General features: G+C 48.1%; 1 protein-coding gene across 1 annotated transcript; it reads left to right on the top strand.

Annotated features, from left to right (window-relative positions):
• The first annotated feature begins 11 nt into the window (after positions 1-11).
• Positions 12-11,725, top strand: b4galt7 (xylosylprotein beta 1,4-galactosyltransferase, polypeptide 7 (galactosyltransferase I)). The gene is made up of 6 exons (XM_078260001.1): positions 12-341; positions 3,645-3,998; positions 5,244-5,469; positions 7,852-7,935; positions 8,926-9,030; positions 10,086-11,725. The coding sequence occupies exons 1-6, from the start codon at positions 289-291 to the stop codon at positions 10,239-10,241; spliced, it is 978 nt and encodes a 325-aa protein (XP_078116127.1). The 5' UTR covers positions 12-288; the 3' UTR covers positions 10,242-11,725.
• The last annotated feature ends 775 nt before the right edge of the window (positions 11,726-12,500 follow it).

Raw genomic sequence — 12,500 nt, 5'->3', positions numbered from 1 at the left:
TGTTAGCTGTTAACTAACACACAGAAACATCAGAACAAACCGGTTACAAACATGGACTTCTAACTTCTTACTTTAATGCGCAAATATATAAAGCTGTAAAGTGCCGGGTGGGGGGGTTGTGTGGAGTTAACATGGAGGACAGTTTGGAAAGAAGAGTGAAACATTAATTCACTGCTTCTGTGTTTTGTTTTTAAGTTTAAAGTTTAAAGTCTCTGTCGTCGTCGTCGTCGTCGTTGTTGTCGTTGTTGTTGTTTTCTTATTAAACTGGACTGGAATCAGGCCGTGAAGATGATGTACTCCTCGAGAAGAAAGCCTGTCCTTTACTTCAAAGAGGAGAAAAGGTAAGATGGATGTTTGGACATTTATTTTAGCCATAGATGCTAAGTTACATCAAACTATAACCCTTGTAATGTGTTAGAAAGCTGCACACTGTGTGTGTGTGTGTGTGTGTGTATGTATGTATGTATATGTGTGTGTGTGTGTGTCTGTGTGTGTGTGTGTGTTTGTGTGTCTCTCTCTGTCTTGTGTGTATCTGTGTGTGTGTGTGTGTCTGTGTGTGTGTGTGTCTCTGTCTTGTGTGTATCTGTGTGTGTGTGTGTGTGTCTTTGTCTTGTGTGTATCTGTGTTGTGTGTGTGTCTCTCTGTCTTGTGTGTATCTGTGTGTGTGTGTGTGTCTTGTGTGTGTGTGTGTGTGTGTGTGTGTATCTGTGTGTGTGTGTGTGTGTGTGTCTTTGTGTGTGTGTGTGTATCTGTGTTGTGTGTGTGTGTGTGTGTGTGTGTGTGTGTCTCTTTGTCTTGTGTGTATCTGTGTGTGTGTGTCTCTGTCTTGTGTGTATCTGTGTGTGTATGTGTCTTTTTGTCTTGTGTGTATCTGTGTGTGTGTGTGTGTCTTTGTCTTGTGTGTATCTGTGTTGTGTGTGTGTGTGTGTCTCTGTCTTGTGTGCATCTGTGTTGTGTGTGTCGTGTGTGTGTGTGTGTGTGTGTGTGTGTGTGTGTGCGCGCGCTGACCTGTGATAAGGTCCTGGGGTCTCATTTATAAACGTGGCGTACACATAAAACGGGTGAAAACGTGCGTACGCCACTTCCCACGCAAAGGTTGTTATTTATAAAAAACAAACTTGACGGGAGACTGTGCGTTCCTCCGCGTAAACTGTGACCCGTGTTTCTCCGCGTAAACTGTGACCCGTGTTCCTCCGCGTAAACTGTGACCCGTGTTCCCCGTGTTCCTCTACGTAAACTGTGACCCGTGTTCCTCCGCGTAAACTGTGACCCGTGTTCCCCGTGTTCCTCCGCGTAAACTGTGACCCGTGTTCATGGTGTTAACAGAGACCGTAGTGGTCGGTGGAAGGATACGATGTTAATCAGGGTGTCAGCAGAGACCGTAGTGGTCGGTGGAAGGATACGATGTTAATCAGGGTGTCAACAGAGACCCGTAGAGGTCGGTGGAAGGATACGATGTTAATCAGGGTGTCAGCAGAGACCGTAGTGGTCGGTGGAAGGATACGATGTTAATCAGGGTGTCAACAGAGACCGTAGAGGTCGGTGGAAGGATACGATGTTAATCAGGGTGTCAACAGAGACCGTAGTGGTCGGTGGAAGGATACGATGTTAATCAGGGTGTCAGCAGAGACCCGTAGAGGTCGGTGGAAGGATACGATGTTAATCAGGGTGTCAGCAGAGACCGTAGTGGTCGGTGGAAGGATACAATGTTAATCAGGGTGTCAGCAGAGACCGTAGTGGTCGGTGGAAGGATCACGATGTTAATCAGGGGTGTCAACAGAGACCGTAGTGGTCGGTGGAAGGATACGATGTTAATCAGGGTGTCAGCAGAGACCGTAGTGGTCGGTGGAAGGATACGATGTTAATCAGGGTGTCAGCAGAGACCGTAGTGGTCGGTGGAAGGATACGATGTTAATCAGGGTGTCAGCAGAGACCGTAATGGTCGGTGGAAGGATACGATGTTAATCAGGGTGTCAGCAGAGACCGTAGTGGTCGGTGGAAGGATACGATGTTAATCAGGGTGTCAGCAGAGACCGTAGAGGTCGGTGGAAGGATACGATGTTAATCAGGGTGTCAACAGAGACCGTAGTGGTCGGTGGAAGGATACGATGTTAATCAGGGTGTCAACAGAGACCGTAGAGGTCGGTGGAAGGATACGATGTTAATCAGGGTGTCAACAGAGACCGTAGTGGTCGGTGGAAGGATACGATGTTAATCAGGGTGTCAGCAGAGACCGTAGTGGTCGGTGGAAGGATACGATGTTAATCAGGGTGTCAACAGAGACCGTAGAGGTCGGTGGAAGGATACAATGTTAATCAGGGTGTCAACAGAGACCGTAGAGGTCGGTGGAAGGATACGATGTTAATCAGGGTGTCAACAGAGACCGTAGTGGTCGGTGGAAGGATACGATGTTAATCAGGGTGTCAACAGAGACCGTAGTGGTCGGTGGAAGGATACGATGTTAATCAGGGTGTCAGCAGAGACCGTAGTGGTCGGTGGAAGGATACGATGTTAATCAGGGTGTCAGCAGAGACCGTAGAGGTCGGCGGAAGGATACGATGTTAATCAGGGTGTCAGCAGAGACCGTAGTGGTCGGTGGAAGGATACGATGTTAATCAGGGTGTCAGCAGAGACCGTAGTGGTCGGTGGAAGGATACGATGTTAATCAGGGTGTCAGCAGAGACCGTAGAGGTCGGTGGAAGGATACGATGTTAATCATGGTGTCAGCAGAGACCGTAGAGGTCGGTGGAAGGATACGATGTTAATCAGGGTGTCAACAGAGACCGTAGAGGTCGGTGGAAGGATACGATGTTAATCAGGGTGTCAGCAGAGACCGTAGAGGTCGGTGGAAGGATACCTCCTTATATATAATCTTCACCTTTATCACTAAGGCTTGTTTGGATATAATATACAGTATAGTTCTGTTAAAACTTATCATATAGGTCCGGTATATCGAAGCTGTCCCCGAGTGGCGTAATGCCTGCTGTTTTGGAAGATATTATTAATAAAGGTAGTCTATAGATTAAGTTTCCCAACACTGTGTGACAGCAGGCCGAAATTCTAATTCAATTGGTAGCAATTCACCAGCGTCTGAGAGGTTTTTTGCGTTTTCTGCGCCAGTCGTCATGATTCGGTGACTGCCAGGGTCATTAACACTGATCAGCATTGACTATTTCTGGTTAAAAATGGGCGTGTACAGGGCGGGATAAGAGGCTGACTCACGTATGCACACTTGTAGGTAATCTGTGATTTATAAAGGGAACATTGCTTACAGATGTGCGTACGCACGGTTTTATAAATCTGAATTGTTTTCGGCCTACGCCATTTTGGGCTTTTGGCCGTACGTACACTTATAGTAAGGATCCTACGCACAGTTTTATAAATGCGACCCCCAAGGACTTTTGGACGGGGAGACATGAGAACCAATGTTGGAGAAGTTTGTTTTGTTTACATGCCACATTGGTGACATTAATGCATTTGCAGTTTTGTCTGTGTGTCTGTGTGTCTGTGTGTGTGTGTGTGTGTGTGTGTGTGTGTGTGTGTGTCTGCCAGCCAACCAATCAGCCAGAGATACAGTTTTCTGTGTTTTACCTCCTGACTGAACCCCCCCCCCCCCCCCCCTGCGGGCGTCTGTGTGTTCCCAGGTTCCTGTCTGGTAAATGTACGGTCTACAAGCTGTTCGGCCTGTGCATGGTGCTGCTGCTCGTCTCTCTGCTCTGGCTGCAGCTCAGCTGTTCAGGGGAGATGTCGGCCACCATGCGTGAAGACAGGCGCCCTCCCCAGCAGCAGCAGCAGCCGCAGCCGCCCTGCCCCGTGGCCGACAGCCAGGCGTCTGCAGCGGACGACCCCTCTTGGGGTCCTCACAAACTGGCTCTCATCGTCCCCTTCAGAGAGCGCTTCGACGAGCTGCTGGCGTTCGTTCCCTTCATGCACACGTTCCTCAACAAGAAGAAGATCCGCCACAAGATCGTCGTCATCAACCAGGTGGATCACTACAGGTGAGGAAACGCCATCGCCAGGTTTGACGTTTGGTTTTTATACTTTGCTTTTCTAAAAGAGACAGAAATGCAATTCAGTTTATTTATGAAAAAGGGACAGTCCAAATTCAGGGCTCTATTTTAACGATCTCAGCACACGGCGTGAAGCGCCTGGTGCAGGTGTGTTTAGGGCGTGTCCAAATCCACTTTTGCCAGTTTGACGACAGAAAAAAAGGGTCCGTGTGCCGGGCGCCTGGTTCAAAAGGGTTGTTCTTAGTGTCTTCATTAATCAGAGGTGTGTTTTGGGCGTAACATGCAATCAACCAATCAGAGATCATCTCCCATTCCCTTTAAAAGCCAGGCGCGTTTGGACCTTGGAGCATTGCTGTTATGATGGAGGATTTGCACCGTAATATTATTATTTGTAATCTTCTGCATGTGTGTGTGTGTGCTGCTGTGCGTCCCTGAGTGTGTAACAAGCATAGTGTGCACGTGCTGTGCACGAGCCTAGGAGCATTTTACTAATGCTCTGTTAAAATAACAATGAAATGCTGCGTTATTGACTTTAGACCAGGTTTTTGTTGGTCAATGGTGCCATCACTTCCCACTGCCTCAAGATAGCAATACTCCCAGAATGCACCTGAACACACCTCCCTGTAAGACCAGCACGCCCAGAATGCACCTGAACACACCTCCCTGTAAGACCAGCAGGCCCAGAATGCACCTGAACACACCTCCCTGTAAGACCAGCACGCCCAGAATGCACCTGAACACACCTCCCTGTAAGACCAGAATGCACCTGAACACACTTCCCGCTGTGACCAACGTTACTAGCAGGTAGAGCTAGTAGAGCAGATAGAGGGGGGGGAAGTAGCTTCCACTTAAGGGGCCCATCTTGCACGCAAGTGTCTTTGCTAGTTTAAGACAGACGCACTTGTCAATTTCCCGTCCAGCGCCCGCGACTAGGATTAGTGTGTGTCTGACAGGGTGGGGCGCGTGGCGTCACGATGGTGGCATCACGATGGTGTCTCTCGATGATATCGTCCATCGGCACAACCCTACTCTTGAGGATGAATGTGGTCACAATGAACATGTAGTTAAAGGCAAGAATGTCAGAGGTTGAAGTCCCTCCCCCTCTTCAGCTGCTACGTTAAGGAAAACCCTAAAAAAACGTAGCAGTGTAAATGTAGCCCTGTCCTCCCCAAAGGTTGCTATGAATCTGAAACGTGACGTCAAAGTTTACGACAAAGTAACGTCTTGTTTCAGATTTAACCGAGCGTCTCTGATCAACGTGGGTTACCTGGAGAGTGGTAACGACACGGACTACCTGGCGATGCACGACGTGGACCTGCTGCCCCTGAACGACGCGCTGGACTACGGTTTCCCCGACGACGGGCCGTTCCACGTGGCGTCCCCGGAGCTGCACCCGCTGTACCACTACAAGACCTACGTGGGGGGGATCCTGCTGCTCACCAAGAAACATTACCACATGGTACAGGCTTTATTAAAGGGACAGTTCAGACGTTGTCAAGTCTGGTTATAAGAGCCACAACGGCTTGAATAAGTTTACACACCCACGCTAAAGCTGACTAAAAAGAGGAATAAAAAAACCATCTTTTGGAAATTGATCTTAATGCCTTAATTAAAAAAATTAGGAAAAATCCAACCTTTAAGGACACCAATTGTCTTTGTGAATGAATAATGTATCGTAAAGAAATAAATGTTCTTCCTTAAAATACAGGGGGCATAAGTCAGTACACCCCTATGTTAGATTCCCATAGAGGCAGGCAGACTTTTATTTTGAAAAGCCAGTTATTTCATGGATCCAGGATACTATGATCCTGATACAGTTCCCTTGGTCCCCCCATCATCACATACCCTTCACCATACCCCCCCATCATCACATACCCTTCACCATACCCCCACATCATCACATACCCTTCACCATACCCCCACATCATCACATCCCCTTCACCATACCCCCCCATCATCACATACCCTTCACCATACCCCCACATCATCACATCCCCTTCACCATACCCCCCCCATCATCACATACCCTTCACCATACCCCCCACATCATCACATACCCTTCACCATACCCCCCCATCATCACATACCCTTCACCATACCCCCACATCATCACATACCCTTCACCATACCCCCCCACATCATCACATACCCTTCACCATACCCCCACATCATCACATACCCTTCATTTTTTTCCGATTTTTCCTCATTTTTTTAATCAAGGCATTAACATCAATTTCCTAAAGATTATTTGTTTATTCCTCTTTTTAGTCAGCTTTAGCGTGGGTGTGTAAACGTATGCAAGCCGTTGTCCTTCTCCATAGTCAGTAGGACTGTGCAACAATGTAAAGGGGAAAAAACATTTATTTCTCACATTAGGGTTTGTAAGTACACTATTATTTTGTGTCGTGTTTTACACGTGTACTTTCATCCTCCTGAAGGCTGAACTGACTCAGCCAACATTTAAATATGTTTTATATATTGTAAAAGAAAAAAGTGGCAGGAGCACTTCTGGTATCCATTTAACCTCCCGTGCTCATGAAAGGGAGTACAGTATACGGAAAGGAGGCAGAATTGTAGAAATATATATATATATATATATAGCGTCCACCTCAACTGATATTTATTGTTTTAAAGGGTTTGGGACTAACAGGAATTGTATTGTCTTGCTGAAATAACATAATAAGTACCGTATTTTCTGGACTATAAGTCTCATCAGTCAAAAACTGCTTCATGAAGAGGAAAAAAACATATAAGTCGCATTTATTTAGAAATGTATTTCACAAAATCCAAGACCAAGAACAGACATTTAATCTGGAAAGGCAAGTTATTAAACTACCCAACAGCCCCCAGAACAAGGGGCTGAATACGGTAGGTGTCCTCTATGTTAACGTAACACATTAACAGTTATTAAACTACCCAACAGCCCCCAGAACAAGGGGCTGAATACGGTAGGTGTCTCTATGTTAACGTAACACATTAACAGTTATTAAACTACCCAACAGCCCCCAGAACAAGGGGCTGAATACGGTAGGTGTCTCTACGTTAACGTAACGGCTCTGTTGACGAGCCTCTCCCAGCAGCACGTTGTTCAAGCACCCATCTGTGGACTCCTTCCTCCAGCTCTGGCCATCTGGATTTCAGCGCGACTAGCTTTCTTTGTTTTCTTCATTGCAGTAAGACTAACCTTTTCTCCAGTCCCTCACAAGTTTCTCTCTCACTCCAAACTCTCGTCCTGCTGCTCGATGACCGTTTTCGGCTGCGTGTTTTACTACCTGCAGTCTCCTGCAGCTTCTTTTCTTTCTCAGTTGTCTTTAGGAGCAGCATATAGTCGTCACAAGCCTAGAGCGCCTCTCGCGGCTGTAGACGGTGATGTTTTCAGCATGAAATAACATTTAAAAACATGTTACATTATATATGTTTTGATATATAAGTCGCACCTGACTATAAGTCGCAGGACCAGCCAAAGCATGAAAAAAAGTGAGACTTATAGTCCGGAAAATACGGTAAATTCATTTTGACACATTCTGGTGCACATAAACATGAACAAATATGAACAGCATCAATATGACGACTTGTATTTTTCTGTGTCCCAGAGTCACACACTTCACTCTCTCACCAAACCACCCATTGACTATTAAGTATACATTACATGTGGTTAAGTTCCTGCCGTGAAAAAGGCCCGACAGTGTTTTCACAGCTCACACACACCACATAAACCTGGTGAGATTGTAGCTGTATTTAACTATAAAACATTACTCAGTGCAGGACAAGTCTTCCAAGTCTTCTGCATCCATCACAATCTTATCAGTTCATCAGTGTTTGAGTCGTTTTTGTTTTGCAGTGTAACGGGATGTCGAACCGGTTCTGGGGTTGGGGCAGAGAGGACGACGAGTTCTACAGACGACTGAGAAAAGCTGAGTTACAGGTAACAGGTCTCCAGAGAACCGGGACACAGGACAGGGACTGCTGACTCTCTCTCTCTCTCTCTCTCTCTCCCTCTCTGTCTGTGTCTACCTAGCTACTGAGCGTGTAGTCCTTACCTAGCTACTGAGCGTGTAGTCCTTACCTAGCTACTGGGCATGTAGTCCTTACCTAGCTACTGAGCGTGTAGTCCTTACCTAGCTACTGGGCGTGTAGTCCTTACCTAGCTACTGAGCATGTAGTCCTTACCTAGCTACTGAGCACGTAGTCCTTACCTAGCTACTGAGCGCGTAGTCCTTACCTAGCTACTGAGCGTGTAGTCCTTACCTAGCTACTGAGCGTGTAGTCCTTACCTAGCTACTGAGCGTGTAGTCCTTACCTAGCTACTGAGCGTGTAGTCCTTACCTAGCTACTGAGCATGTAGTCCTTACCTAGCTACTGGGCGTGTAGTCCTTACCTAGCTACTGAGCGTGTAGTCCTTACCTAGCTACTGAGCATGTAGTCCTTACCTAGCTACTGACCGCGTAGTCCTTACCTAGCTACTGAGCATGTAGTCCTTACCTAGCTACTGAGCATGTAGTCCTTACCTAGCTACTGAGCGTGTAGTCCTTACCTAGCTACTGAGCATGTAGTCCTTACCTAGCTACTGAGCATGTGCGACTGCCAACAAAGATGTTCCAGCAGTGAGAGGTCTCACTCTGTAGCTAAAACAGAGACCTGAACACAGGGTGAAAAGAGGAGCTGCAGCAATGAGCAGTACAACAAAAATATGGTGTTTACTGAAAATGAAACCATGTAAACCTATTCTGGTACAACCTCAAAATACAATTATGAACCTGAAAATGAGCATAATATGAGCACTTTAAGCTAAAGAAGTCCATGTTTTGGCGCTTGAATAAATATCAGTTCAAAGATCCTAAAAGATCTGACAGGTGGAATATCCGTCCTGACTTTCTGTTGTTTCTCTTAAGTTGTCGTGGGTTTCTTTCTGCAGCTCTTCAGACCGACTGGAATCACTACAGGATACAAAACGTTCCTCCACATCCACGACTCGGCCTGGAGGAAGAGGGACCAGAAGAGAGTCGCTGCCCAGAAACAGGTAGACTCCACCGGTTGCCCCCAACCAATCAGAGTACACAGAGAAGAAACCGCGTCCAAGCAGTTAGTACACAGAGACTGGGCCATCGTATTTGTACAACGTCTTTGTAACAGTGAAAATAAAAGATGGGACAGCTTTAAAGGACAGAAAAAAATCGGACTTAATTTAGCCACGGTTGTTGCCGGTCACGCTAACGTTACTCTTCACGCTAACGTTACTCTTCACGCTAACGTTACTTAGCTAGCTAGCTATCACATCATTTAGTCTGTAAAAACATTATATATATTTAATCTGTTGGCTGTTAACTTACAGATCAACTCTTCTGCATCGCTCTGTGTGAAAATAAATAACAGAAAATCTCCCCCCCCATGGAAAACCCTTTATTAAACACAACCTCCCATTGTCAACCCTCCTCCCCCCCTTTCTTCGTTCCCTTGTTACCTCCTCCCTCCCTCCTCCCTTCCTCCCTCCTCCCCCCCACACTTCCTTCGTTCCCTTGTTACCTCCTCCCTCCCCCCTCCCTTCCTCCCTCCTCCCCCCCACACTTCCTTCGTTCCCTTGTTACCTCCTCCCTCCCTCCCTCCCTCCCTCCCTTGTCCCTCCTCCCTCCCTCATCCCTCCCTCCCCCCTCCCTTCCTCCCTCCTCCCCCCCACACTTCCTTCGTTCCCTTGTTACCTCCTCCCTCCCTCCCTTGTCCCTCCTCCCTCCTCCTCCCTCCCTCCCTCGTCCATCCCCCTCCTCCCTCCTCACTTCCTTCGTTCCCTTGTTACTTCCTCCCTCCCTCCCTCGTCCCTCCTCCCTCATCCCTCCCTCCCCCCTCCCTCCTTCCCTTCCTCCCCCCTCCTCCCTCACTTCCTTCATTCCCTTGTTACCTCCCCCCTCCTCCCTCCCTCCCTCCCTCCTTCCCTTCCTCCCCCCTCCTCCCTCCCTCACTTCCTTCATTCCCTTGTTACCTCCTCCCTGCCCCCTCCTCCCTCCCTCCCTCCCTCGTCCCTCCTCCCTGCCCCCTCCCTCCCTCCCTCGTCCCTCCTCCCTCTCTCCCTCCTCCCTGTAGGAGCAGTTTAAGGTGGATCAGGAGGGGGGGCTGACTAACCTGCGTTACGAGGTGGAGTCCCGCCAGGAGCTGAGCATCAGCGGCGCTCCCTGCACCGTCATCAACACCAAACTGGAGTGTGACCAGAGCCTGACGCCCTGGTGTCTTCTGGCATAGACGGCGCGCGCCGTGCGGCTTTTTTAACCGCAAGTACGAGTCCCGTCTGTCCACCTGGAGGCTTTAATGTTTAGTTTTTTTATCTAGCGGTGCAGCACAGATCTCAACGCAAGCCGAGAGACTTTTAACGGACGCAGACGCTCTGACCAATCCGGACGCCAAAATGGGGAAACACGGTACAGACATTGACTTATTTAACGCCTACGCTCAACAGAAGGAGCTCAACATCCCTGAGGATCAATCAAACTACATTTCCTCATCATCAGGTACATCTTAACCGTATTTTAAACTCCGGATGGGTTTGGTACCTGTTGAGTTGTGTCACAGAACTTAAACGTGTATCAGCATTAAACAGGAAACTGAACTGATGTGAAAAGTCGACCGTTTGGCGTCTAAACTCAAACGTCGGCGGACGGAGACCGACTGTTACTCCAAACTGGACTAAAACAGACGGGCGGGGTCCAACCCGAGCTGTTTTAACTGATTCATTTTAGGGGTTTAAAGGCGCTGACACACCAACCCGATAATCGTCCGTTGGCTAGTCTGGCGAGGTCGGTGACTCGAGTCTGTTCAGTGTGTTCCCGTCGTCCGTCCAAGGAGCCGTCGGCCTTCATTTGGGCTGATTTGACTTGTTGAATCGGAAGGCGGGCAGTCGGACTCAAATGACCCATCTGATTGGTGGAGAGCTGACCAGGAAACGGGGAGCGGGATGAGCGTGACTAGAGCCTCTCAAAATCTGACGAAAACCTTTTAAACTGACCTTTGTTGATCTGAAATGAAGATTCAGCAACAGCACGGCCTATTTCTCGCTTAAAATGTTTTCAGAAACACGTTTCGGTGACATAGAGCTGGGCACTATTTCAATATTATATCGATATCGTGATACGAGACTAGATATCGTCTTAGATTTTGAATAATTGTAATATCGTTACATGGTAAGTGTCGTCTTTTCCTGGCTTTAAAGGCTGCGTTACAGTAACGTGATGTCATTTTCTGACCTTACCAGACTGTTGTAGCTGTTCTATTATTTGCCTTTTCCCCACTTAGTCATTATATCCACATTATGATAGTTATTTATCTAAAATCTCATTGTGTAAATATTTTGTGAAAGCACCAATAGTCAATACTACAATATAAGTTAAAAATATTGTGATATTTGATTTTCTCCATATTGCCCAGCCCTACGCTGGCTATTGTACTATTTTAGTACAATATGACAGTGTTTCTCAAGCTGTTTTTCAATAATGTACCCCTTTTGATTAGTTTCTTTAAGCCAAGTACCCCCTGACCAGCGCTAATCATTATTGGTAGAAAAAAAGGTCTCTATGAAGAGGAACAGTACAGCGCTGTCAGCGATAGATTCACTAAACAGCCTTGTACCTGAAAAACATTTAAATGCTGATGAGAAAAGGAGACAAAAACTGTAAAAAAGACAAAACCTTGGAAAAAGACGGTAGAAGGAAGGAAGGCAGGAATAGGTCCAAAGAAGGTACCCCTGCAGTCCTCCAAAGTACCCCTAGGGGGACACGTACCCCCTGCAGTCCTCTAAAGTACCCCTAGGGGGACACGTACCCCCTGCAGTCCTCCAAAGTACCCCTAGGGGGACACGTACCCCCTGCAGTCCTCCAAAGTACCCCTAGGGGGACACGTACCCCCCTGCAGTCCTCCAAAGTACCCCTAGGGGGGGACACGTACCCCCCTGCAGTCCTCCAGAGTACCCCTAGGGGGACATGTACCCCCTGCAGTCCTCCAAAGTACCCCTAGGGGGACACGTACCCCTAGGGGGACACGTACCCCCTGCAGTCCTCCAAAGTACCCCTAGGGGGACACGTACCCCCTGCAGTCCTCTAAAATACCCCTAGGGGGACACGTACCCCCTGCAGTCCTCCAAAGTACCCCTAGGGGGACATGTACCCCCTGCAGTCCTCCAAAGTACCCCTAGGGGGACATGTACCCCCTGCAGTCCTCCAAAATACCCCTAGGGGGACACGTACCCCTAGGGGGACACGTACCCCGTGCAGTCCTCCAAAGTACCCCTAGGGGGACACGTACCCCCTGCAGTCCTCCAAAGTACCCCTAGGGGGACACGTACCCCCTGCAGTCCTCCAAAGTACCCCTAGGGGGACACGTACCCCCTGCAGTCCTCTAAAGTACCCCTAGGGGGACACGTACCCCCTGCAGTCCTCTAAAGTACCCCTAGGGGACACGTACCCTGCAGTTGATGTTCCGTCATATCCGGTTTTCATTTTTGAACACTGA

This window comes from Sander vitreus, chromosome 10 (assembly GCF_031162955.1).
Source record: "Sander vitreus isolate 19-12246 chromosome 10, sanVit1, whole genome shotgun sequence".
NCBI lineage: Eukaryota > Metazoa > Chordata > Actinopteri > Perciformes > Percidae > Sander > Sander vitreus.
This window is presented reverse-complemented; position numbering and strand designations above follow the sequence as displayed.